Raw genomic sequence first — 27,894 nt, 5'->3', positions numbered from 1 at the left:
GCAGACAGCTCTGAGGACAGCCACAGTGGATCTCCTGAATTAGCTCACCAGGGAAATCAGAGACCAACTATGGCTTGGCTTTTCCCCAGAACCACAGGGGCTCTGGCTGTTTTAATGGTAAGTCCTGTCTTATTTTCTGATAATAATCACCAACTTTCCTTGTTCCCTTTCTTGCTAGAGTACATTACATTTGATTGCTAAATCCCTATTATCAAATTCCTAAACAAAAACAATGGAACTAAAGGTTATAAAATGAAACTGCCAAAATTTTCAATTGCCTCCTTTTGTTTTTTGTGGTTCTTTTTTTTTTTTAATGTTGTATTTTACAAAGAAAAGTAAACCAGAAAGGAATTTCGAGTAACCATTTTTGGATTTTAAAGTAACCATTCAGTATTTCTTAAGTTTACCAATTAAGTAGACCTAATCTCCAATAATATTTTTCACAGTACCTTCATTTTCCTCAAAGTAATGCTCTTATTCTTTTTTTTTTTTAAACACACAAAGTAAAACACACGAGAATCCCTTCTGTTTTCCAAGATTACGTGTCTCTTCTAAAGCATATGACTAAGATCTCTACATGTCTGGACTTTAGTACCTGACATGTTTTTAAAATAGTTGAAGACTGGGGCTGGGGTTGTGGCTAGGTGGTAGAGCACCCACCTAGCATGTGTGAGGCGCTGGACTGTTGAATTAAAATCAAAGTGATTTTGCTTTTAGAGAAGTTGGGGGATTATTAAGAAATCAGTTTCTATGCTTAGCCACAGTGTGCAGATCATATCCATCCTTTTGCAGGGGGCAGGGAAGACATGAATCATTGTATAATGTAAAAATGTTCAGGAGAGTAATATTTGTGATGATTGGGAAAGTTTGATAGAGTGTGGTCTAAAAGAGAAGTGGAATCTAAGGAGCAAAACAGGAGCCTAGATGTTACAGGCTGGTCTATACCTTAACTATATTGTATTAAAAGGAAAAAAAAAAAAGATATGTCATAGCATTATCAGCTACATGAAGACAGCCAAAGAGCAAAACAACCATAAATGAATATCGAAAGATTCCTAATGCTAATTCCGCTTTGTGGATGGTAAGTGTGATTGGCCTAGGCATCAGCTCATTTCATTTCCTCATCTCAAAAGATTGAAATAAAGGAACTTCCAGAAGTTACAGGGAAATTGATCTCAAGGAAAAAAAAAAACTTTCTAAAAACTACAAGTTATCTAACAGAATGCCTTATGTGGTAGAATCCCCAGCCTTCCCTCTCAAGACAAGGTACAGTCAGAAAATGAATGCCATCCCTTCCTAAGACTCTTTCTATTATGACAATGTAACTGCTTTGGGTATCTCGTGAATTTTTCTGACCCAAGAATATTGTAAAGAGAATGTGATAGCTGCATGGCTGTTCCACCTTTTCAGATGGGAAATTTCTGGACTGAACTGCAGGTAGCCTGATCAACCAGATGTCCAAGTTAGGGACAAAGCTCAAGAAGTCAGGGGTCATGTGGCCAGGGATGTCAGAAGAATGTTGTGATAAGAATGTAGAGTTGGCTCACCATGGCTTAGGAGAGCTTTGACTTCTAGTAATCTCTCTTTTTCTACAGTGACTGTGAAATTCTTACAACAGGGTTGTTGCTTCATCTTTAATAACTTTCTTACAGAGGACACAAAGTTGTTGGCAGGATGAATAAATGATGGAATAAGGCCTAAACCTCCTTCTCTTATAATGCTAGTGACATGGGGGAAACTGTGACATGGAAGACATTTTTCTCCACCCAGGAAAATTTCACACACACACACACACACACACACACACACCAATTTAAACAATAGTATAACTTCACACAAAATATTAAAATTAGTGATCCAGACCTGACCTGACCAATATGGTAGCCACTAGCTACATGTGGGTATTAAGCAATGGAAATGTAGTTGGTCTGAAGTGAGAGGTGTCTGTAAGTGTGCAATACACATCATAATTTAAATACTCAGTATGATAAAAGGATGTAAAATACATCACGAATATTTTTTCTTGATGACATTTAAATGATAGCATCTCAGATATAGTCATTTAAGTAAATATATTGTTAAAATTCATTTTGAAGTTTTTAATGTGACTATCAGAAATTTTAAAATTATTCTACTGGCTGGCCTTTGTGCCTCTCATTACATTCCTATTAGAGAGTACTGGCCTACTATGAATGTTATTAGTGGAAGGCAGTGTCAGTCAGGAGTGAGGGTGGTAAGTAAGGTTCCATGAATTCATTGAGATTTGAGATGTGATAAGTGGAGATGGGTCCAAGGAAGATATCTTCTGTTTTCAGACCAACATAAGCAAAGACAGGAATAATTATGGTATTTGCCTAGAGGCAATGGACCCAACAGTTTGACTGGAGTAAAAATTTGTGTTGAAGAATCTGGACATGAATTGGAAAGGTAGATTAAGGTGAGATTGAAAAGTACATTCTGTGAAGGTGAACGTAATCCTTTCAGAAATGGGGAACCACCCAGAGTTTTGAAATAGTGTGGTTATGGGAAAAAAAGCAATGTTCCCAAAAGCACTGTTGAGTGGGAACGCTCACCTTTTGTTGTTGAAGGGTGGAGTCTGAAGGTTGGAAGACATATCTGGAGGTTTTGAAATTCTGCCATTCAATGACCTTACAAGGGTGGCTTAGTAAGGTGAGATAGAGCAACTAAGTCATTGGCTTGGATCTATAGCTGTTCCACTGACTCATTCCACGCCTGGTGGCCACAACTGTCAAGTAAGAATAATGTACTCCACCCTCTGACGACTTAAAATGACCATAGTGAGAATAAAGCAGAAAGTGTGAAAAAAAAAATGCTATGAGAAATATAAATTGCTTTGTAAGAATCTAATATTAATCATTTGTAATATTGTAGTAATCATGATAATTCCTGACATCTTCTCAATATCGTGTCTTCAGATATTTTTTAAAACCACCAAATTTTTAAATTAATTATGAAATTAATATTTTTGAAATTTGACAGACAAAAATAATAGCTATATTTTAAATGAATATAATGATAGGGGGAAAAAGGATATTTTCAAATGTGAAACTTTTCACAAAATTTCAGCTATTGTCTTCTGAATTAATTATTTGGAAGGGGAAGGCATGAAGAATACCTGCTTATTCTTTCTTTAAAAAATAAAAAGTCTTATTTTTAATTTCTTACACTTGTCTGATATTTCACATAATACAAAATGATAAACAATTTTAGGAAAAGATTTGTAGTTGAAAATGCTTTACCCTCAGAGATAAAAAAGACTCTTTTAAGAGACAAACCTCTTAAAAGTTTTGTCTTCAATGGAAACCATTGTTCACTGTTTTGCAGTTCACAAATATCCAAAACACATTTTGTCATCTAGCATTCCTGTAAATATTTGAATAATGAGCCATCTGATTTCATGTTATTATATTACATAAAGCTTTACTCACTGCAAAATTAATAGAGATGTTTGAAACCCAAAGATTTTTAATACAGTTGTTTTAAAGACACAGAAGGAATTTAAGCATCAAGTTCAGAGTAGAACGTGTTCTAAATACAGGAGAAAGATCTTCAACCACCTTTTCCATAAAACATTCAAAAATTAAATTTTTAGAAAAAGGGTTTTAGGCTAAATGGCCCATTTTAACAAAAGGAAAATCTTTTCTTAACTAATAAAACAATTGTTTTCAGTACTAATAAGTCTATGAAGATAAGTTTCCTACAGAACTTTTCCAAAAGTTAAGACTCTAAAATAAGGATAACCTTGTCAACGGATTCTGCCCGGCCCTGCCTGACTTGGGCAGAAGTCAGGAAAGGTGTAATTACTTCTACCAATTAGCGCTCCCACTTGCTTCATACCTGAAACTGGTTTTCATCTGGAACTAGAACACACAGTGTCCATGAGATTTCTCATAAACCTCTTAGCCTTTGGCCATTTCTTCCCGGTAAAGAATCAATCTGCTAGCCTAGGGTAAGGGCTTGTTTTGGGAAACTCATCACAAGAAAATTATATAGACAATTGGTTACTATCCATAATTATATGATTAAAAAAAAACTGAATCTATCTAATACACACGTTTTTCCTACAGGTTCGCTGGGCAGCTGTCCAGGTTGTGCATTGCACAACTCCAGTAGGAGTTCCCATAAACGACAGTGGGAACAGTACCCCCTGGAGTTGTGCAAGGAGCAGCCTACACAGTTGTGTAGTGGAGCTCTCTTTGCTCAAGAAAGAAAGTGTTCCTATGCGCCTTGTCAGAGATGACCCATATTAGTCAAAGTAGCTCCCCTTCCATTTTGTTTTGTTTTGGTTTAGTGACAAAAGTGTCTTTTGGGGGCCGGCGTATCAGGGATTGAACCCAGGGCACTTAACCACTGAGTCACATCCCTAGCCCTTTTTACTTTTTATTTTGAGACAGGGTCTCATTAAGTTGCTTAGGGCCTCACTAACTTGCTGAGGCTGGCTTTGAAGTTGGGATCCTCCTGCCTCAGCCTCCCAAGCTGCTGGGAATACAGTCGTGCACCATCGCACCTGGCTCTGTTTAACAGTTATTAAGCACTTATTATGGGCCAGGATGGGCTAGGGCTATCAATTAATTTTTTAAAGTCTCACAAGTATAAGGGCAGTAAGATACCTATATTACAGATGAGGAAACAGAGGATGAAATAATGTCCCCAAGTTTTACAATTGGTACATGGCTGGAACTGGGATTCAAATTCAGGTTCGGGGTCCAGTTTTGCTTTACCACACTAGGCTGCATCCTAAAGAGCATTCTAAAGGAATGTTTGCATATATCTAAGGGTATTTGATTTTCTTAGTATCTCCATCATAATGCAAAGTTTAACTTTCTAATTTAATTGAGTTTATAAATCTTTTATTGGAAATTTGAATTATCCAAAGTAAATAGTTTCTAAGTAATGAACATGTATAATTTTGACTCAATAAAAGAATTTGTCTTGATGGAAACAAAGTTTATTAGAATGTTTGGGGGTTCTTAAATTTGAAAAATTCAATGCAGATAAGTCCAATTAATGATAGTTCAACTCGTGAATTTTCAACTTATGTTGGTGAGAAAGCACACCCAAACCACCATCCTGTTTTTCCCTTTCAGTATACAATTCAATAAATTACATGAGGCATACAACACTTAATTATACAGCAGGCTTTGTAATAGACGATTTCCCAAATGTAGGCTAATGTAAGTGCTCCGACCATCTTTAAGGTGGGCTAGGATAAGCCGGGTGTTCAGTGAGGTAGCTGTATTCAATGTATATACAACTTAATGATATTTTCAACTTACAGTGGGTGTATCAGGACATCATTCCAACATAAGTTGAAGAACATCTGTTCAGGGAGAAATCAGGAAAGATGAAGCACTCACATCTTCCAAATTGTGTGTATATAATTTATTCATCAGTTGTGTATGGAACCAGTTCTGTGATCTGATACATTCACAATCACTGTTTTTGACCAATTATAGAAATAAAACCACCATCATATGTGGATTTCAGGACTTTTATGCAAATACATTAATAAAATAAAAAGGAAGAGTCGTCATAGACTAGCCTCCTGCATCTGATCATAATCTAATAATCCTCACACTAAAGTTTCAGGTAATTCTAGTCAAAATCTTGGCCTAACCAAGTAAAATATCAGGTGTCATTACAAATGGTCTATAAAAATGTAGCCACCCATATCCTTAAATTCAATTGAAACATTAATAATGATACTATGCTCACTAGCAAATAGGGTACATGAATATTAAATTACTTTATTTATATGCTTTCTTAATAATCAGGTTTGCTTATATGTACTTAAATTCCTATCTATACCAAAGTAGTGAGTCTGTATCAGTGCTCTAAAAATCATGTAATCAAAATTTATAAATAATCAGGAAACAAAAATGAAAAAGAAAGGTACAGAAGTTCTCAAGATAAGAAATACATTTCCACATTGGTATTTCCAATCCATGTTATAAAAAGAGAAAACTGATTTAAGTTGTCAGGAAACTATATATATTATTTACTAGCTCAATTTAGCTATTTCACAACGTATACTTATTTCAAACAACATTGTAAAAAGTTTATACAACTTATTTTATAAATAATTTTATAAATTGTTTAATAGAATTAATTATATTAACAATTTAACTAAAATAATTACCTATCGTATAAGCATTTGTTAACTAAAAATAACATTGTTCAGAATAATATTTTTTAGAAAATACTATTCTAAACAATGAGAGACTTTGATTATATTTCTAATATCTGAGGAGCATAGTAATACTCAGAAACATATCTTACCAACTACCTCTTATTTCTAGAAGAAAAAAGAAAAAACAAAAGCATCACAGTTTTTCAGTGTTTTCTAAAATTAGAGACATTCTTGGTGGTCTGACTTTAAAAGAAAAGACAGGAAAGAGTAAAGACTTAGAAAGAATAACCTTTCTCAGCGCTCTGATTCTAGAAAAACATAGAAAAATAAATAAATAAACATCTGTCTATAATGTTAATTGTGCATAGTCAAGGGTTTGTCTCTCTTTTGCTTCCCAGGAAAATATAAATTGTGCCTTACTGCCTACTAGAAGAATCCTCCTCTCTGGGGCTGGGACAGACATGATTCATATTTTCTGGATGACTCTGATTTTCCTGTAAAGGCCAATGTGCCTGGCTCATCCTTCCCCTCACGTGTGGCTGAGTCTCTCCACTTATGATCTGAGGAAGGAGTTGTTCAATCACTACCTTGCTAATAAAGAACAACGATGTTGTAAAAATCATTTTGAGACATGTTATAATGATTCCTTTTCAGGACAATTTGAACACACACTCTTTGAAATCAGAGTTTCAGTTGAAAGGTTTAGAATGGAATATTCCGGACATCCTAAGACTGACATGATTAATCCTTTGGTTCAGACTTGGACTTGCCCTTTCATTAAAACCTTTGAAAATAAAAAAAAATGTAATAAATTTATGTTGTTTCAGGAGCAACCCTAGCCTTTAGCCAGACAGAAACCTAAACTGACTATCATGTAACTTTCTTCCCACTACTAGTTTTTTTTTTTCCTATGTAATTCTGCCAACTTTGGTTAGAATCTAGTATAGTGCTGATGTACACACTCTGGGGTCAGGCTGCTGAGGTTTAAATCCTGACTCTACCAGGGCCAATGGCTGGAGCAAAATATTCATTCTCTCATGGCTGCCTTTCGTCATCCATAAAATAGGGATTATAACAATAGAATCTCCTTCCACACTGGCTTCTGCAAATATTAAACAAGATAGTAAGTGTAAAGCTCTACGAATAAAATTAATAAAGTCACATAATGAACATTAGCTACTATTACTAGTCTTCTATTTTTTTTTCTTCTGATTGGTTTTCCACAGTCATTTTCAAACCAAATTCTCTTTAGGTTGCATAATCAGTGGATCACCAAATAATGGTTAAACATCTGCTGAAGGAAAAAATAGTAAGATAAAAGCATGAAATTTGAAAATTTGCAATTCTCTTGGCTTAACTGAGAAATATTTAATGCACATAAAACAGTAAAAAAAAATAATAATAAATCATGATAAACCAAAATGCTAACTTGCATGGTATAGAATGTGAGTTGCACAAACTCAAAAAAGGAGACATCGGTAAAAAGAGTTTCATGGAGTATTTTAGAATTTGAACACAGACCTTAATGGATGAATAATATTTAAGTGGAGGGGAAAGAAGAATGAATCCCTGGTGATAAGCAAGATGGGAAATTGTACATGTGATGGTCCCATATGCTCTTGAGAGTGGGAGCAGTTTGCCTGACTTCAGTAATTCCATTATACTCTTTTGGCTCTTGTACAGCTAAAGAAACTGTTCTATAACTGAAGCTAATATGGTTTGCTTTTGCAAGCCAGATGGATAGGTGATGATCTTTAATCAGCTCCTATGACCACTTTCTTACTTGTTTCCTGAAACAATGCCTTCCACTTATCAGGGAGAACATTTGGCCTTTGGTTTTTGGAATTGACTTATTTCACTTAGCATGATATTCTCCAACTCCATCCATTTACCTGCAAATGCCATGATTTTATTCTCTTTTAAAGCTGAGTAATATTCCATTGTGTATATGTACCACAGTTTCTTTATCCAGTCATCTACTGAAGGGCATCTAGGTTGGTTCCACAGTTTAGCTACCGTGAATTGACCTGCTATAACCATTGATGTGGCTGTGTCACTACAGTATGCTGATTTTAAGTCCTTTGGGTATAGACTAAGGAGTGGGATAGCTGGGTCAAATGGTGGTTCCCTTCCAAGACTTTTTTAAGGAATCCCCACAGTACTTTCCAGAGTCTTTGTACATTGCCACCAGCAATGTACGATTGTACCTTTTCTCAGCATCCTCACCAACACTTATTGTTGCTCGTATTCTTGATAATTGCCATTCTGACTGGAGTGAGATGAAATCTTAGTTTTGATTTGCATTTCTCTACTAATGAAGTTGAACATTTTTTCATATATTTGTTGACCAATTGTACATTTCCTTCTGTGAAGTATCTGTTCATTTCCTTAGTCCATTTATTGACTGGGTTATTTATTCTTTTGGTGTTGAGTTTTTGAGTTCTTTGTATATCCTGGAAATTAGTGCTCTATTTGATGTGCATGTAATAAAGATATTTTCCCACTCTGCAATTTCTTTCTTCACATTGTTGATTGTATCCTTGCTGAGAAGAAGCTCTTTAGTTTGAATCCATCCCATTTATTAATTCTTTACTTATTGCGCTTTAGGAGTCTTGTTAAGGAAGTCAGGACCTAATCTGACATGATGAAGATTTGGGTCTACTTTCTCTTGAATTAGTTGCAGGGATTCTGGTCTAATTCCTAGGTCCTTGATCCACTTTGAGTTGGCCGAATGTTCTCCTTGATAAGTGGATGCTTATCTATGATGTGGGGGCATGGTGTGAGAAGAATAGAGGAACTTCAACTGAGCAAAGGGGAGAGGGGAAGAGGGGACATGAGGGTAGGAAAGGTGGTGGAATGAGATGGACATCATTACCCTAGGTACATGCATGACTGCACATATGGTGCAACTCTACATCATATGCTACCAGAGAAATGAAAAGCTATGCTCCATTTATATACAATGAACCGAAATGCATTCTGATGTCATGTATAACTAATTAGAACAAATAAAAGAAAAAAAGAAGAAATACCTTCCATAGCTTCTGGGAACTGTTCAGAGAACAGCCACAATAGAATATCTGGTTGCTGCAACTGGTTGTTAGTATAGTTTTGCAAAGTCCTTCTTACATTACTAAAATTCTGTAGTCAGGTTAAAGAACTGGAAGAACTAGTTTATACTGAAAGCAGCATTCCTTTTCATGATGGGAATTTATGCTTTAAATACCACCTCTCCAAAACTACTTCTTTTGAAATGGAAACAAACTATAACATGAACAAGAAAATGAAATAATTAGGATAATTCATTGTTTATAATTACTTATTTTAAGAACTCATATAATTTGACTCTATTTAAATGTCTACAGGTGGTGGTGTTGGTTCATGGAGAATTGCGAATAGAGGTAAAGTATGAAAAATTTTTTGCAATTTAAATACAAGTTTAATATTAAAACTTAAAATTGTATTTAGGAAAGATGAGTATTTAATGTTTAAAATCATTTGATAATTTAATTGTGAAAATACATGAAATTAAAATTCTAGTGACCACACCAACAATACTTAGAAAAAGATCATCTTTAATATTATTCTTTTGATTTATATCATGCATTCTTTCTTCTTCTCCTTAAAAAACCCAACAGGTCAAATCCTATGAATCTAAAACACTTAGATATTGTGAAGCATTTAAAAAATATAAAATATGATTAAAATGCTAATATGGGAAGTCATATAACTTTGTAATTATTTTAGTTACTTAATTTTTTTTCCTTAAATATTGGGTTGAGCAAATTGAACATCTAACAGTCTTAGTTACCTTGAAACATAGGGCATTCCTCAACACAGGCGTCCATAATCAATATTCAAAGTAAAAATTGCCAACAATATGCATTAAAAAATGGAATTCCTTTTTGCATAAGACAAAAGGACAACATGGAGAAGACGAGACAGCAATGCAACAAGCCAGAAGAAGATACAAACGTGAATGGGTAAAATTTGCCAAACCCTGCAGAGAAGGAGAAGACAACTCAAAAAGAAACCCGATTGCCAAGGTAAATCATATCAGCAGAGATGTGTGAAGTTTTTTTAAATAAATGCATTACATGTAAATTAAAATAATATAGAGATCCCAATGTCCATAAAACAAATGAACTAGAATATCCAACCAAAAAGTACAATAATTATAACAACATAAAAATGAGAAAGAAAAATGGAGGAACTCTGGCTTCTAGAATTACAAAATGGAATTAAGAGACATATTGACTAATTTTAGTGTTTAAGCTTATTTGGATCTAGATTTAATAAAGAAAGAAAAAAATAGAGATAAGACAATTAGAAATATGGTTGGTGGTAAACATCGGATTAGCCATGTATGGATAATTGGTGAAGGTGAGTGCTGAAATGTATCAAGTTCATTATACTGTTCTAACTTTGTGTACATATTTTAAATAGCCCCATTTAAAAACTTAACAAATAATTTTAATGCATATTTTCAACACCTACTATATAATTCTTTTCTCTTTCTTCCTCTCCATTTCGTCCTCTTTCAGCTTACAGAAACTTTCTCTTTCTAATGTTATCAGGTAAGGAGGGACCTAGCCTTGCCAATTGGCTTTGTTAAGTGCCTTTGACCTTCTCTTAACATTTTACTGTCACCGTTGTGGCCACAATCTGAGTAAATATTCTAAAAGTCACAATGATGAGCACATATTGGTCCATGCTGGTCTGCAGAAGCAACAACTTGACTTTATTTCCTCTTCCTACTACCTGATAAGACAAGAAGTAAATGCCACAGTATCAGAAAGTGGACTAAGGGAACAGGTGACTGAACTATGGAAGGAAAGGAAGGCAGAGGGGAGGAAAAGACCTGAGGGATGATCATCACCTTATCAACAGCGGGTTATTTTTGTTTGCAGATTTCTTCAGATTTCCAAGCAACCCAGAAAATAACCTACCGAATTTCTGGAGTTGGAATTGATCAATCCCCCTTTGGAATCTTTGTTGTTGACCCAAACACTGGTGATATTAACATAACATCCATAGTTGATCGAGAGAAAACACCAAGCTTCCTGGTAAGTTTGTGTCTTCAACATCAGTCTACATTCTCCCTGTACTTCCTGGCTTTAGAAGGTGGCTCTTCTACTGGTGAATTTATGAGTACATGAGTCAATTCAATAACAAGTAACAACATTAGTTCCCCTACCAAGAGCGTCCACTGATGGTTTGTGCACCTGAAGGAATACCTAAATGGGGAACAAGAGTGAGGGCCAGACTCCAGCACACAGCCTGCCAGGAGCTTTGTACTGCTGGGAGACACATTAGCCTGGAGGAAGGGACAATTTGCCCCATGGCAAGAGTGGGCATCTTTTTCCATTTTGTCTACCGTTTAGGGAAGTATTTTTCTTCTTTGCACAAAAATTCTGTACATGCCAGCAGAGACTTTATGTATACAAGTTCTAATAATATGCAAACTAAGTTTGTAGAGTAATAATGAACATTTTCCTTCTGTTTCTAGATCACATGCCGAGCTCTAAATGCCTTAGAAAAAGATGTAGAAAAACCACTTATACTAACGGTCAAAATTTTAGATATTAATGATAATCCTCCAGTGTTTTCACAAAGCATATTCCAGGGTGAAATTGAAGAAAATAGTGCTTCAAGTAAGTCTTTTATGCTATCTACCACTTCTAATTCATCTGCTTTTCAAATACAAGTATCACTATGGTGTCATTCATAGAAAATAAGTTATTCTCTTTGTTTCCTCAGTAATTAAAAAAAGATCAAGCTAATTTGTTTGTTCCTTTGTAAATGTTGTAGTTCACCTGATTACTCAGCACCATTGTGTTTCTAGATTGTAGTCCTGTTATAAGTTGATAGTATTTTATTCTTCATACATAATTTACATGAGTATCAGGAAGTCACAAAGCTGAGGGGGCATCCTCAGGCAGCCTGAATGCATGATCTAAGCTTTTTTTAGTTTATAAGGGGCAGAGACTTTCTTGCATTATTTGGATAACTTGGGAAAGGGGGAGAAATATAAGACCATCCATTAAGGGAAGAAACCAGTACAGAAAATGGTCTCAACTGCCACAAAACCAGGGCTTAGGAAAATCAGAGGATTTTTATGGAAAGCAGCAGGTTCTATCTAGTTAAGAGAGAAAGCTATCACAAGTGATATGCAATTTTTGAGTGTATGGGTGGTTTTTAAAATATTTTTAAAAAAACAAAGTGAAACTGTGTTGAATGTTTAATTTGAACATAATGTCAACCTTTACATATGCTTTCATGAATATTTTCCTATATTTGCAGACTCACTGGTGATGATACTGAATGCCACAGACGCAGATGAACCAAACAATCTGAACTCGAAAATTGCCTTCAAAATTGTCTCCCAGGAACCTTCAAGCATGTCCATGTTTCTCATAAGCAGAAATACTGGAGAAGTCCGAACTTTGACCAATTCTCTCGATCGAGAGGTAAAGAAAGTCACTTGGAAGCATGAAAAAATAAAGAATTTGATTTTAAGAAACCCAAGAGAGGTGACTCCATTTTAACTGGGAATAAAAAGAGAAAGGAAAAGAATGTGCCAGTACTTACCTGAGCTAACCTAGGGACATGGTTTGTCTTCTTGAGTGTGAATCTGGTGGTATGAAATGTGTGCCTGTGACCTGCTGCACCATCAAATGCACCCTACATAGCCAAGGAAATTAAAATGACAGCAAAAGAAGCCATTGTAACTTCCTTTGCTATATGTGCACCACATAGAAATAAATAAATAAAAGGTATTGTGTCTAATAAATAAATATTTTTTTAAAAAAGAAACCATTGGCTTACATGCACAAAGGAAGCACGTGGCCAATTTCTCAGAAAATGGAGAAAGGAAATCTCTTAGATGGAGGAAGATATTTCTATCTGGAATCAAGCCTTCTCTGATGTTATACCAAAGAGTCTCCTTCCGCTTTTCTTCCCATCCCCTCCCACCACCACATCTGCTTCTATGACACGGGCTGCCCTGTCAGATCCCATATTGCTTTCATGCAAATGGTTTTCCCAATAGACTAACGGAGAAGCCCCATAAGTGAGCTTTCCTCACATCATCATTCCACCAGACTCATTGATGTCAGAAGTTTACAAAACAGGGAACTGTTCTAGCCCTACAAACTTCCTTTTTTATGAAGAGCTAAAAGTGCTTGTGATCCAGGGACCATGAACTTCAATGTCTCTACTGGCTTATCGGTGGAAAGAAAGTAACAGCCTTTCACATTCTTAGAAGATTGATAATACGTCTTTTTTTTTTTTTCCAAATTCAGCAAGTTAGCAGCTACAGTCTGGTTGTGAGTGGCGCAGACAGAGATGGAGAAGGGCTGTCGACTCAATGTAAATGTAATATTAAAGTGAAAGATGTCAACGATAACTTCCCAACGTTTACAGAATCTCAGGTAAACCCATTATTCCTTGAAGAATTGTGTTGACATTTATTTAATACTTTGCCATCCCCATGCAGTATTTGCCTACTTGTCGGCTCTTAAAAGTTTCTGAGCTTTCCTTTAAAAATAAGCTTCATGAAAATATTTGGGATCTAGAAGGAAGGCAATACATAATTTGAGAGGTAATGACTAATGCCATTTAAAATAACTATCATCCTTATAGGTCAAATCTAGCAATGTGATTCTTAAATCCTGCTTTTCTCTTTTTCAGTATTGGGCACGTATTGAAGAAAATGCTTTAAATTCGAACTTGCTTCGGTTTCAAGTGACAGACTGGGATGAAGAGTACACAGATAATTGGCTGGCCGTGTATTTCTTTACCTCTGGAAATGAAGGGAAATGGTTTGAAATAGAAACTGATCCCAAAACCAACGAAGGCATCCTGAAGGTGGTTAAGGTAAAACCTGAGTTGCTTTCATGGGTAGAAATCTTCAGTACTGACCAAAATCATCACTTCTACAAATAAACTTTATTAATAATAATGCCACTTCATTATACACAACAGCAAATGCATAAAAGTAGACAGACTTTTAAAAATCCCATGACAGAGTCATTCCTAAAGACAGTCTCTCTTAACATGATGGTTTATTTCCTTCTAGGCCTTCCTACTTTACAGAGTTCACGAGTCACAGGAAAGCAGGGAGCCGAAACTCCAAACCTCACAAGAAAACTTTATTATAGGTGAAAATAAAGTAAAAGCAAGTGAAGCTTAAGCAGGGAGCACGTTCAAGAGAGAAAGTGGGCTGTCTCCACACAGAGAATGACAAAGGAGAAAAGCTGTCTCCAAGTTCATTACTGTTTGATGTTGACCAGGAGAGCTGGGGACCACCTTCTGTACTCTTTGCCAATCAGGTGTTCAACCCCTCCTTCTCATCTGGAGTTTTTTACCTTAGTTGGTCCTCTTCAAAATTGTCATAGGGGTCATCTTATTTAGGGGGGCTTCATCTACAAGTCAATCCCATGTTAAAGTGTCACTGGGGTCAAGAGCTGGTCAGAATTTACCTGGTGTGCCTGCATGATAAAGAAATCTTCCTTCCCAGACAGAGGAAGACACTTATAACTATAATTCCTAATTTTACACTGACCTCAGTGGACCCTGTCAAGAGTTATTCCTATTAATCCTTTTTTCTTGACACGTTTTACAAATAGCTCCTTGCTTTTTTTTTCTACAGATTAATTGCCACCATTTGATTTCTTAAGAGAGTTTAAAGAAGGACCCTAAAGAAACTTAAAGAACACTTTAGGACCTTCCCTTGCATTTCACCGCTCATTGATGGCTACTACCTAACAACATGTATGGGCGGGCATGCTTTCAGCTCAAGAGAGCAAAGTACATTTCTTCCATTAATAAAATTCATTATCTGCAATCGAGTTGAAGTTAGCAAGGGATGAGAATACACACAATTGTGGCTTGCACGTTTGTCAACCTGGTTTAAATGAGGTAGCTGTAATGATTGGAGAAAAAAAACCCACAATGTCTAGAAATTAGGAATGGATGAACAAAACCTTCAAGATAAAAAAAAAAATAGATAACTGTGTAAAGCTTGCATTTAACAGGCTTCCCTGTGACACACAAGGATATTTCTGCCTGAATATAGTATAAACCAGAAAAAATAAAGACAATCGGGTGACATTCTTTGACAGGACTTTGGGCCATATGGGAGCTTTTTTATTTAACTCCTTAAGTCCAGTGGAATGACAGATTCACAATGTTCCCCAGTCTCTTAACAAGGGAACTGCTAGAAGATTTGCAGACTGTTCCTTATGACTTTACTTTTCATACTCTGCCACAGCCATTCCTCCTTGCAAGTGTTCTATTATAAACTTCTAGCACTGCCTGGGAATGAGATGTTCCCTATCTCATGTATCGGTGTTGTTCAGTCTCCCAGACTAGAAATCTGGGTCTTTCCCTTGAACTGTGACATTTCCTGACAACACACAGCCAAACACCTGACTGAGTAGAACATCCTTTAAAATATCACTCCCCTCAACCTTCCTCCCACCAGTCCTCCATCCTGGCCTTGCTGCCTCTAGCTAGACAGCTTCAGTCTTCACAACCTGATGAGGTAAGGTTTGTTTTTAGATGTGAAAACTTGAGGGTCAGAGAAGGTGAGTATTGTGCCCTGAGCCACACAGCACTTAAGTAGCAGAACCCAGATTCACACTCTGTTACTACAGCAAATTTAGGATTCTTTCCCCTGTACCTCACAACCTAAAAAGACTACAGTGATGTTTTGCTAGCGTAAACAGGAGAGATCCTGCTTTGTAAATATCAGTTACCAAAATGAATCTCATGATGTAGAATCCTATATCTTTTATCTTGCACCAAGCTCTCTGTCCTCTGCTAGGTTTGTCGGATTGTGTTTGTGACACTTCCTTCGAATTTTATTTTCTCTCCAGCCTCTTGATTATGAACAAATGCAAAGCATGCAATTTGGTATCGCTGTCAAAAACAAAGCCGAATTCCACCGGTCCATAATCTCTCAATATCGAGTTCAGTCAATCCCAGTCACAGTGCAGGTCGTAAATGTCAAAGAAGGAATTTCATTCCGCCCTTCTTCAAAGATATTCACTGTGCAAAAAGGCATAAGTAGTAAAAAACTGATTGGTTATGTCCTGGGCACATATCAAGCCACTGATGAAGACACTGGCAAAGCTGCCTCCTCTGTCAGGTAAGACTATTTTATGAAATCGTGTTCTTCCTAGGTATAGCTTTAATCTATAAACCACCCCAACATAATACACAGACCATCATGTGCCAAAAATATACAAAAGTGATGAAGATAAGGACCTGGATAACTTGAGAAGAGACAGGCAGAAATATTAGAATAATATTTAATTAGAATAAATATTAGAATAAAAATGTTATTAGACTAAACTGTGCTAAGAACAGAAATAAGTGAAAAGTAGAAGTGAAGAGAATACCCTAGTCCATCAAGAGAGATAAAGAAGAGGTTTCACAGGGACTTCCAGTTGAGTCTTAGAGAAGATTAGAAATTCATCAGAACACTACACTTCAATCACATAAAACATGATTGCACATGATTCCAAGGAGTATACAAAGGTATAAATGCCTAAAATATCAGAGTATGATGCAATGGCTATATTATAAAGAACAAGGCAAAAGGGAAGGAGAGAAAGGGAGAAGGTATGGGGGCAAGAAAGATGGCAGATTGAGATGGCCATCATTACCGTAGGCACTTGTATGACTGCACATATGGTGCGACACTACATCATGTACAACTAGAGAATTGAAAAGTTGTGCTGCAATTGTGTACAGTGAATCAAAATCCATTCTGCTGTCATATATACCTAATTGAGATAAATTACTCAATTTTTAAAAATAAAAAAAAAACAAGGACACAGGTGTTTCAATTGAGAAACCAGGCTAATTTATACATTTAAGGATTACAAAATATGGTTCATGCATGTCATGTTAATTTTCTGAAACTTTTTATAAGCCCATACTTCAAAGTTTTTTATTAAGCATAAATATGCTAAATATAAAATGATTTATTTTTATTAATCAACATTTCAAGTCTGAAAGAAAACTATTTTTTTTTCTATTATAAAACAGATATGTCATGGGTCATAATTATGGTGGTTTGCTAACTATTGATTCAAAAACGGCTGAAATCAAATTTGTCAAAAACATTGACCGGGATTCCACTTTCATCATTAACAACACAATCACAGCTGAGGTTCTGGCCATAGATGGTAAGAAAAAATATTCCAATAGATTTTAGAGAAATGCTTGTGCAGTTCACATTTCTTTGTGACTTGTTGATTGTAATGATTTCACATACTTCCTTTGTCACTAGATAAAGATCATTATTTCAGAGGCTGTGGACTTCAAAGTCTTGGGTAACCTACTCTAAGAGAAAGACTGAGAATTTCAGCTGCTCAGTGGAGTTTGTGTCACCACTGATTCTGTTTGTTTCCTCTGACCTTCCTGTGGTTGAGGGAGGAATTTTTCACCTACAGAAATTTCTGGGTTTCAGAGAATCAATACAGTTTCCTATGGAAAACCTAGTAGGGAAGCTCAACTCAAAAGTGAAATCTGTGTGTTATCCACAGAGACCTTCTATGCATATCATTGAACAATAAGACTTCTTTTAATGAAATGCTTTAAAATAATACTCATTGATTTTGTGTGTTCCCTCAAAAATAATTTTTTTTTTGGTCAATGTAATAAGCAACACCAAAACAGAACCCCTGCCAGCAAATTTATTTATTTATAAATACATACACACACAGACACAGACACACACACACACACACACACACACACACACACACTACTGGGGAAACTGCAAAAAGCATTAAGAGTAACAGCAGACATGACTAATAATCTCACCATCAAGAGATATTTATTCTGTTGTTTTCAATTATCAAGATTTTAAATTTTTCTCTAATAAATATAAAAACTAAATTTTATATTTTAGATAATAAAAATAAATCAATTTTTTATTTACTTTGGCTCAAGCTTTAGAAGTAGAAATCTTTCACACACTGATTGCAAATGAAGCCAACATAGCTTAAAAAGTTATTATTGTGTTGCTCTCATTTGTAGTCAGTAAACTTGACACCATATAGATTTTGCTTTTGAGCATCTTAAATTAATAGGCCATGCTACTCTTTAGAGACACTGGGCAATTTGGTAAATTTCAAGTTGTTTTTTGTGAGCTGTAGAAATAGGATGACATCTCTTTACTTTTGACAGTAACAAATATAATTTCTCATGAGAAGATATACTGACTTAACCTGCACGAAGAGAAACTTTGAACGATTCTCTTCTTTTTGGTACAAATTTATTTGATATACTTCTTTAACTTTAAAATGTTATTCTTACAGAATACACAGGTAAAACTTCCACAGGCACCGTGCATGTTAGAGTACCAAGTTTTAATGAAAATTGTCCACCAGTGGTCCTGGAGAAGGACGAAGTCTGTGGTCCCTCACCTTCTGTGGTTGTCTCTGCTCAAAACCTGCAAAGGGACAGATACCCTGGTCCCTACACATTTTCACTGGAAGAGAAACTGCAGAAGTTGCCAGTTGTTTGGACTATCACAGCACTCAATGGTGAGTAAGAGGAAAGTTGCTTCCATAAATAAAAGTTGCACTTCTTTACGTTTCCAGAAGAGTATGAGAATTCATTGGAGAGCAGGTTTCCAAGAATTATTAAAAAAAAAATCTTTGTTATAAAGATGTGACCTCTCACTTCAGAAAAGAAATAGTAAGATAAAATTTTAGCACCACTTAAAATTCTCTGGTTTTTATTGAATAACTTTTATATTTCTAGTGTGTTTATTTCTACCTCCACAGTAGAAAAAAATAGGGTCAAGCATCTATTTTTTTCAGAGAAATGTCTATATCTCTCCATACATAAGGTTTTCCTAATGGGGCAGGCAGTAAGCAGACAGGAAGCACTGGAAAAACCCACTAGCCAATGGAGAATATTTATTCCTTTTCTCCTAATCTTTACTGTGCTCATTTTACATTTTCTGTCTTCCAGAAGTCTTATATATAGAGATGTTAGACTTAATAAAAATCTGTTCCTTTGGGGAATTTTATTTTGGCCATCAGTCCATTTCAGATCCCTTGTAAACTCACTTACTTTCCTTAGCTCTTACCCACACCAGTCCTGCCAACTTTCATGGACATGGTTCGTGGTGCCCTATAGTCATAGATTGATTACAGCCATCACCAGAGTCAAAAAGATTTTGTTCTGTGTCACCTTCTGCCCTTGGGCCTTTCTGATGCTGGTTAAAGATCTAGCTCCAAACTACACATGTAGCATTTGGCTCAAAATGAGTTTACCTGATACATAGTCACTAAAGATGCCACTGAGAGGCAGCACAAGGAACCAGCTCAGTTGAGTCTGGGCAGGACAATCATGGTTGGACAGGGTGAACAAGACCCAATGTGATAGAGCATGGAGAGGTCAAGAGTGATTCAAACAGCAGCACTGCTGTGGGTTCTCACTTATAAAGGGGCAATGTTGCCATGGAGACTAGGAAACTACTGGTGCTCAGGAGTCAGGCAATAGGTGACACCCCTGGGAATCCCATCCAACAGGCCATCATCTCCTGGAATGAGAACTAGAAGGAGCAGGTGCAGTAGCAGCAGCCAAAGCTGAAGTTCACTGTTGATGAGGCAGACATAAGAACATGGAGTTCAGGGGAAGGCGTACACTCAGAAGGCCACATGTATCTGAGTGTAGACATACTGGAAAGTAGTAATGCCATGGTATAGGGGCCTAATATTTGCAACATGCTCATCTCCTATCCTCTGGTGAGAAAAGCAGAGCAAGATTGAGTCTTCATGGTGAGGAACAACGGGGTGTCTGGGTCAGAGAGGACAAGAAGGCATGTAGACAGATTTACCCAATTGATCTCTTAGAGCCCCTCATTGCTGCTCCGTTCACATCAGCCCTCTGTTTGTGCCAGTAAAGCATTCTAGCACTGTTATCAAAAATAAGTCGTTTTCAGAACGGAATATACTTGTTCTTGCTATTGATTGCATGGCTTTCTCTACAGGTACCTCTGCTCTCCTGAGAGCCCAGCAAAAGATGTCTCCTGGAGTGTACAGAATTCCCCTCATAATTACGGACCATCAGGACAGGCAATGTGACACACCAGAGATCTTGACTCTGACAGTCTGTGACTGTGACAACAGGGATGTCTGTGGAACTTCTACCATAATCAAAGAACCTAAGCCCACGTACAGACATGGGCTCTCGAGACTGGGACCTGATGCCATTGGCCTGCTCCTCCTCGGACTCTTGATGTTGCTGTGTGAGTACCCACCGCCTAGCTCTGTGTCCACCAGGGTGGCAACACTTGCAAAGACTTTGTGTTTCCCATGCTCTTCTGTGCAATGTGGGAAGAGCCATTCTCAAATCATTTTATATGCATAGCTGGGAGAAAATGGCATTTTTTGAAAGAATCTAGAAAGTTTAACTTGTCACTTGCTAACAATCTATATGAACATAGCAAAGAAATTCCTATATGCAGACATTTAGAATAGCACAGGAGAATCAAGAGGTAGAAAAAGAAATCATGAAGCTGGGGATGTATGTAGCTCAGTGGTAGAACACTTGCCTAGCATGCATGAGGCCTAGTGTTCAAACCCCAACATTGAAAAATAAACAAAAAATCAAGAAGATTCTCTACCTACTGCCAGTAATATTCATGGGCCATAAGCATGGTGCATTTTTTTCCTCTTTATCTTCTTTGTGTTTTTTTTTTTTTTCTCTTTGCAGTGTTGAAGATCACCCAGGGCCTTGTTAACACTCCAGCTCTGACCAGTATCCCCAGCCCCAGCACTTTCTAAGATGCTTCTCCATATTCAAGTCCCATGAGATTCTAAAATAGAAAGAAAACCCTAGTCAAGCAAACTTAGGGGAAATAAACAGGCCGATCATAGACTTTGAGCTTTACAATGTGCATTAAAAGAGCATGGCTCTGAGAAGTTATTGTTTAATCCAGCATTTCCTCAAAGAAAGAGCTAACTACCTGAATATATATCATTTTAAGACTTAAGGGTTAAGTATATTGAACACATTTAGGGAAGCTACACATATGTATTATTTTTTAATAAAATTAAATTTTATTTTATTCAGCAGACAGATTTCTGGAAATTTTCATTCAAATCAAAATCCTGTGAATCAAACAGTAAGAGGTCACTATTTAAAAGAATTTTGTGACAAATTCATGTATAAATAAGAGAAATCCTTGATCCATTTACAATAACTACCCCAATTTATTATAGAGTCATCGATATTTAGGGCTAAATTTTCATGATGATACTTTCTACTTCAATCCCTTCTTTTAAATTTCTTTTGATTTATGGAATCAATTAAACCACTAAAAAAGAACAGAAAATTTTATTAAAAACATCCATATAACCATCACTCAGACTTAACAAATATGTCCTCAGATCACTTTTTTTTTTCAATTAAGAAAATCATTTTTTGGACTGGGATTATAGCTAGCATGTGCAAGGCCCTGGGTTCGATCCTCAGCACCACATAAAAATAAATAAATAAAATAAAGGTATTGTGTCCAACTACAACTTAAAATAAATATTCTTAAAAAATAAAAGAAAAAAAATCATTTTTATAGGGCTGGGGTTGTGGCTCAGCTGTAGAGTACTCACCTAGGTATGACCAAGGCCCTGGGTTCAATCCTCAACACCACATAAAAATAAGTAAATAAAATAAAGTAAATAAAATAAAGGTATTGTGTCCAAATACAACTAAAAAAATAATTTAAAAAAAAAGAATCCATTCATCACCATTTGTTAGGGTCATCTCTCTAGGTGCTTAGGGTGTTTGCTGACCAAGTACTATTTACTAAGAACTTTTTAGAAACCAAATTATTAAAACAATATCATACCCACCTAAAATCTTGGGCATGCAGGTATCATGGTCATCTCCACATTTACCTAACACAATATATATTTAGCCTCAATATGTACAAAGAAACACAATCATCAAAAAATATATTCAGGAAAAGGATTGAGGAACTGAGCAACCCCCTTTATAATTCATCAAACAAAGTGTATCTTCAACAACAATATACCTGCAAAGAGAAATGATCTGGCCTGTCTCCTTCAGTTTTGTAATAATTTGAAATTTTAGCATGCTCAATTTACTACATTTTATTTTGTAGAAATCAATTTTACTTTTAATTAGGAATTTTCCTTAAGTATTTTAAAATTTTTATTTTCTTTGTGACGTGTCTGACAGTTGTCATGTCAAATGGTTTTTGAGTAATTGAAATGTTCTGATTATTTGGTCTTGTTTTTCACTAGTGGCCCCCCTTCTGCTGCTGACCTGTTCCTGTGGGACAACTCCCATCGGAGGGGTGACAGGTGGTTTTATCCCAGTTCCTGATGGTTCTGAAGGGACAATTCATCAGTGGGGAATCGAAGGTGCCCAACCTGAGGACAAGGTAGGGGTTCTGTTTGTAAAATATGTATCATAATCACATAGAGAAAAAAAATGTATTTAACGTTGATATAGAAAAGGGGGGAGAGGAGTACAAAAAAGAAGAGATTTCTTGACCCCAGTGTGAGTCACTGACGTAATTTGACATCTGAAGAGCTAAAATCCTAAAAATAAGGTTACTCCTAAAAGGATTTGGTACTCTTATAACGTTACCATTAACAGAGGACCACATTTCATCTGTATTGCTCTAACGTCTGCTTTGCTTTTAAATGTATTTCTGTTTCGAACATGGTTTGCAGGAAATCACAAATATCTGTGTACCAGCTATAACAGCCAATGGAGCAGATTTCATGGAAAGTTCTGGTGAGTAAACATCAAATGTCTATTTGATAGCAACAGCGGGTTAAATGAGAAAGATTTTTTAAAAATGAGACACATTCAAAATTACTTTATTAATTTGTGTATGTTAATGTAAAGGAAAAGGTAACCAACATCTACGTAACCACAGCCCAACATCTGTCTGTTCTTAATCGCAGTCACATTAGCCATTAAAGTCTCCTGTGGACACATCCTTGATCTTGTTTTCCCTTTTTCCTTCCTTAAAATCAACAGTATATTTATTTGAGCTCAATTACTAATTCTTATATTCAGTCACAACGTAACATGATAGCTTTGTGATCTTATAACTGAATTTATTTATTTGTTTTTGTCAAGTGACTATTTTATTCATAATATCTCAATTCCACAACTGCACTGTAAGTTAAAATAAGACCTGAGGCCTACTAGTAAAATTTCTTCTTCCTTCCATATTAGCATTAGTTTATTTTTAAATGTCCAGCCTACAGAATCTGCATGATAATTCCCCAAATATGTAATTGTCTGCCTTTGTCAGCTGCTCTAGTCTTTATCTGCTTCTCCCATTATAATGACATAGCAAGGACTACATTCAGAATTCTCTAGAAAAAAAATAATTCATGAAATCATAATGTAAAGTTATCCTGCAAAATAATGCATTAAATTTCTTTAGTCTCCAAGATACCAAATTAGCATCTATTATTTACATGATTGCATAATATATATTTCCTCTTTGGTTTCCATACTGAGCCAACATAACTGCACAATTACATTTTTTTTTCAAGAGAACAAACAAGGACTTCCTTAGAAGCTTTCCAAGCCTATCTACTAAATATTTTCTTTTTACTTTTCTATTTCTGTTTGTCTTTATTTTTGTTTTTGTTTTGGTGCTGGGGTTGAACCCAGGGCCTTGTGCATGTGAGGAAAGCACTCCACCAGCTGAGCTATATCCCCAGTCTTACTTTTCTATTTCTGTCCACTGTCATCAAAAATATATTTCCTCTGTACACTTTTTAAATTAGGATCTTTTCAACCTTTTCATCTGCTGATGTCCCCTCTTATGTTACTGTCACATAACATACTCTGGGGTGTTCTTGGAGCCTTTAATCACAAAATTGTATTTTCTCCCACATTTATGTTTTACATAGCAATGGCTCCTGGACATTAGAAATTACTTTTTTAAAAATACAATTCACATAAGGGATTCAGGATATAGCTCAGTTGGTGGAGTGCTTTCCTAGCGTGCACAAGGCCCTGAGTTCAATCCCTAGTCCCACATAAAAAATAAAAATAATAAAATAAAAACACAATTCACAGCATGAGATGTCAAAGAATTTTCTCCCCTATTTTTAGAAGTTTGTACAAATACATATGCTGGAGGCACAGTCATGGAAGGAGTTTCGGGAATGGAAATGACAACCAAGCTTGGAGCAGCTACTGGATCCAGAGCTGCCACAGGATTTGGAGCAGCCTCCGGACTTGTCACCTGTTCCTCGGGACAGTCAGTAACAATGAGGACAAGGCATTCCACAGGGGGAACCAATAAGGACTACACTGATGGGGCCGTGAACATGAGTTTTCTAGAGTCCTACTTTTCTCAGGTAATTGGATGGCAAATTGTGTGGCTTTTTTTTTTATCTTATTTTCATTCGATTTTACTTGATGATATACTTCAGTTGGGTAATTCATTGTTCTTAAGGCATGTTAAAATGTTAAAAAAAAATGGCTTCTTTTTGCCAAAATAATACAGATAACTTGGGTCACCAGTCAAAAAGAAGAGTGGGGAGATAGCCCCAAACCAAGAAAATATGGCAAGTGTCCCCTCCTTTCCCAACTGGAAAGACAATGAAAGGCAAAACTCTTTCTCATTTTGAGAATTCCAGCACTGAATACAAAGCAGTTTGCTTTGCTTTTTCTGTACCACAAAGCATGCTGAGACATGTGCACATAATTAGTACTCTTTGCATTTCTTCAAAGAAATCCATGTCCAAAAGAGTTGAACCGCAGGGCTGGGGTTGTGGCTCAGTAGTAGAGCGCTTGCCTTCATGTGTGAGGCACTGGGTTCGATAAAATGAATAAAATAAAGGTCCATCAACAAATAAAAAAAAATTATAAAAATAAAGAAGAGTTGAACGACCACTGAATTAATGACCCAAAAGTCAAAAGAGAGGAAAGAATGGAATTGAAGATCAGTGGTGGGAGGAATGAATGTCTGGAAAGATCAATCAGAAAAGGGACAAGAGTGCTGGAACAGAGAGGGCTTTGGGGGTTGGGTTGCTTACCCCTGGTTTGGTAACTTCTCGCCAACTGCCTGAGCTGTCAAGATGAACTGGGTTCAGAGGAGCAGGCTGCAATACTAAGAAAATAGAGAAGAAATCACACAACACATGGACATGAGTTTCTCAGGCCGAGGTGGGACTGTTCTGCGACCTTAAGGGTCAGCTTCCATGCTGGATGGTGCTGGAAAGGGAGCAAGTGCACCTGGAACCCCTCTATTTATTAGGGAAAAGACATTTGGTAGAATTACTCCACCCAAATAAGGCAGGGGATAGTGTTTCAAAAGGGGGGTTGCCCAATCCCATTGGGTAACTCTCAAGCCCAGAGCTGAGGCATTTCCTTGCCGATTGGAGGTAAAGGCCACTTGCTTCCCATAGCGTGTGGCATGTGATGCCAGTCCAATACCCTCTTGACCCAAGGCTAAAGTGAGGTGCTTAGTTCATGCGCAGGGCGCCCCTGACAGTAACCATAGGCTAGTGGATAAGAGGCATGTTTAGATGGAACCTCCCCCTAGATTTTTGATACCAGAACCATGATAGATTCTGATAGCAGATAAAGGCCGACGCTATATATTTTTTGGGGGGTGGAAGTGTACCAGGCATTGAACTCAGGAGCACTCAACCACTAAGCCACATCCCCAGCCCTATTTTATATTTTATTTAGAGACAGGGTCTCAATGAGCTGCTTAGTGCCTTCCAGTTGCTGAGGCTGGCTTTGAACTCTCGATCCTCCTGCTTCAGCCTCCTGAGCCACTGGGATTACAGGCGTGTGTCACCGGGCCCAGCAAGACTGACACTATATTTGAGGCAAGGTTGGCAGGGAGTGCTTATTTTGAGTGAGGATGCTTTAGAGTATTTTTATTTCATTTTTATTTACAAGTCAGGCTCCTGCAAGGATTGTAGAATCTGTGTATCTGTCAGGGTGAGCATTGTCTCCATGCACAGTGGGAGACCTCCACTGCCACCACCCCAACACAGACAAGCATCCACAAAGCCCTCACTTGAAGCCAGGTGATAACCTCCAGACGTCATACAGATCTGCTCTGTAGACCTAAATCCTTGCAAGTGCCTTTAAAGTTGAGAACTAAAACATAAGCCCAAGCTAGACTCAATGTTGACGGAATGTCAACCCTGTTATTATCCAAATCCCAGATAATTTCTATAATAATATTGTTCATATAAAAACATTTCTTAACTTCTATGGATTACCAAATTTGGGCAGTCATAATCCAACCTAGAGTTCTATGAACAGTTATAGATTGTTCAAGAATCTTCCTTAAAATTCTTCTTCTTTTTTTTAAGAAGTCTTTTTCTCTCCCTCTCCATCTTTAGAAAGCATTTGCCTGTGCAGAGGAAGAAGACACCCAGGAAGCACATGACTGTTTGCTGATCTATGATGATGAAGGCGTGGCTGATGCCCCGGGTTCTCCCATAGGTTCCCTGGGTTGTTGCAGTTTTATTGCTGATGATCTGGATGACAGTTTCTTGGACTCCCTCGGCCCCAAATTTAAAAAACTTGCAGAGATAAGCCTTGGTATTGATGATGAAGCCAAACAAGCTCAGCCATGCTCTAAAGACAAGGGTTCTGGCATTGACTCCTGTGGTGGCACCATGGAAGTCCAACAGCCAGGATTTGACAGGTGCCAGACTCTGTCTGGTAGCCAAGGGGTTTCTGCTTGGTCCGCTTCTGGGTCTGTCCAACCAGCCATTTCCATCCCTGACCCTCTGCAGCATGGTAACTATTTGGTAAAGGAGTCCTACTCTGCTTCTGGATCCTTTGTGCAACCTACCACTGCAATCTTTGATCCACTTCTCACACAAAATGTAATAGTGACAGAAAGGGTGATTTGTCCCCTTTCCAGTGTTCCTGGCAACATAGCTGTCCCAACAGAGCTACGGGAGTCATGCAATATGCTCTATTCAGAAAATCCTTGCTCCCACCTATGATCGGCACATAACAGAATAACGTCCTGGAAGAATCTGAGTATTTGGACCAAATTTCTTAAAATAGCAGCAAAGCTCACTACATTGTGTGAATTTAGCATTTATTGGATACTCTGATAAACTGTTCATGATTATAATTTAAATATTCTGGTTCGTACCTCAAATAGGATGTGTCATCACTCCTAATTCTGGAATATTTTTCAAATTGTGGTAAACATTTATGTTTTTCAAAAATCTTATGATCATATTGGGTGGGAAATTTTCCTAGACACTTTTAAACGTATATGCTTTCAGTGCCAAAGAAAGGTGTTTATCACTTTGAACAGAAATGTGGTTCAGTGGATTAGCACTTGGAGTCAAGAGTCCTGATTCTTGTCTCTGTTGCCTTTTCTTATATCATTACTAATGATATAAGAACATTATTACTAATGACTTCAGAATCTCGAGGCATTTGCCAAAGCATTTTGAGCTGCTCAGAATAAAAGAAATAACTTCAGTTAAGTTTTTTTCTGTCTTTTTGGTGTTGGGAAACCATTAGTATGCATCTTTTGCTCAAGCTAACGGGCTGTGGGCTTATGCATTCAACTTGCTACATCTACAAATTCCACATATGCTCACACTAAGACAATTTTGAAATAGAAACATCATAAAATGTTTAAGAAATTCTAGTCTAGTGTAAATAATATTTTGTGTATTTTTGTATTCTTAAAAGAATCTATCAAAAAAATACTTTAC

The 27,894-nt window shown here is 36.7% G+C and overlaps 1 protein-coding gene across 1 annotated transcript; it reads left to right on the top strand.

Annotated features, from left to right (window-relative positions):
* The first annotated feature begins 69 nt into the window (after positions 1–69).
* Dsg3 (desmoglein 3) lies at positions 70–27,162 on the top strand. Its single transcript, XM_026400761.2, has 16 exons — positions 70–117; positions 9,517–9,552; positions 10,066–10,197; positions 11,062–11,217; positions 11,661–11,805; positions 12,455–12,621; positions 13,456–13,584; positions 13,844–14,029; positions 16,033–16,304; positions 17,210–17,349; positions 18,487–18,714; positions 20,172–20,429; positions 22,450–22,589; positions 22,885–22,948; positions 24,293–24,540; positions 26,548–27,162. The coding sequence occupies exons 1-16, from the start codon at positions 70–72 to the stop codon at positions 27,160–27,162; spliced, it is 2,964 nt and encodes a 987-aa protein (XP_026256546.2).
* Positions 27,163–27,894: the final 732 nt, after the last annotated feature.

This window comes from Urocitellus parryii, chromosome 13 (genome assembly GCF_045843805.1).
Source record: "Urocitellus parryii isolate mUroPar1 chromosome 13, mUroPar1.hap1, whole genome shotgun sequence".
Lineage (NCBI taxonomy): Eukaryota > Metazoa > Chordata > Mammalia > Rodentia > Sciuridae > Urocitellus > Urocitellus parryii.
The sequence above is the reverse complement of the archived record's forward strand: the minus strand, read 5'-3'. Positions and strand labels throughout refer to the sequence as shown.

Excerpts from the sequence above, each read along its gene's own strand:
- Dsg3 (XM_026400761.2), top strand. The coding sequence starts at position 70 with ATGGCTTGGCTTTTCCCCAGAACCACAGGGGCTCTGGCTGTTTTAATG. Across the intron at positions 14,030-16,032 it reads GCATCCTGAAGGTGGTTAAG|CCTCTTGATTATGAACAAAT; the intron begins GTAAAACCTGAG and ends TTTTCTCTCCAG. Across the intron at positions 22,590-22,884 it reads GTGCCCAACCTGAGGACAAG|GAAATCACAAATATCTGTGT; the intron begins GTAGGGGTTCTG and ends CATGGTTTGCAG.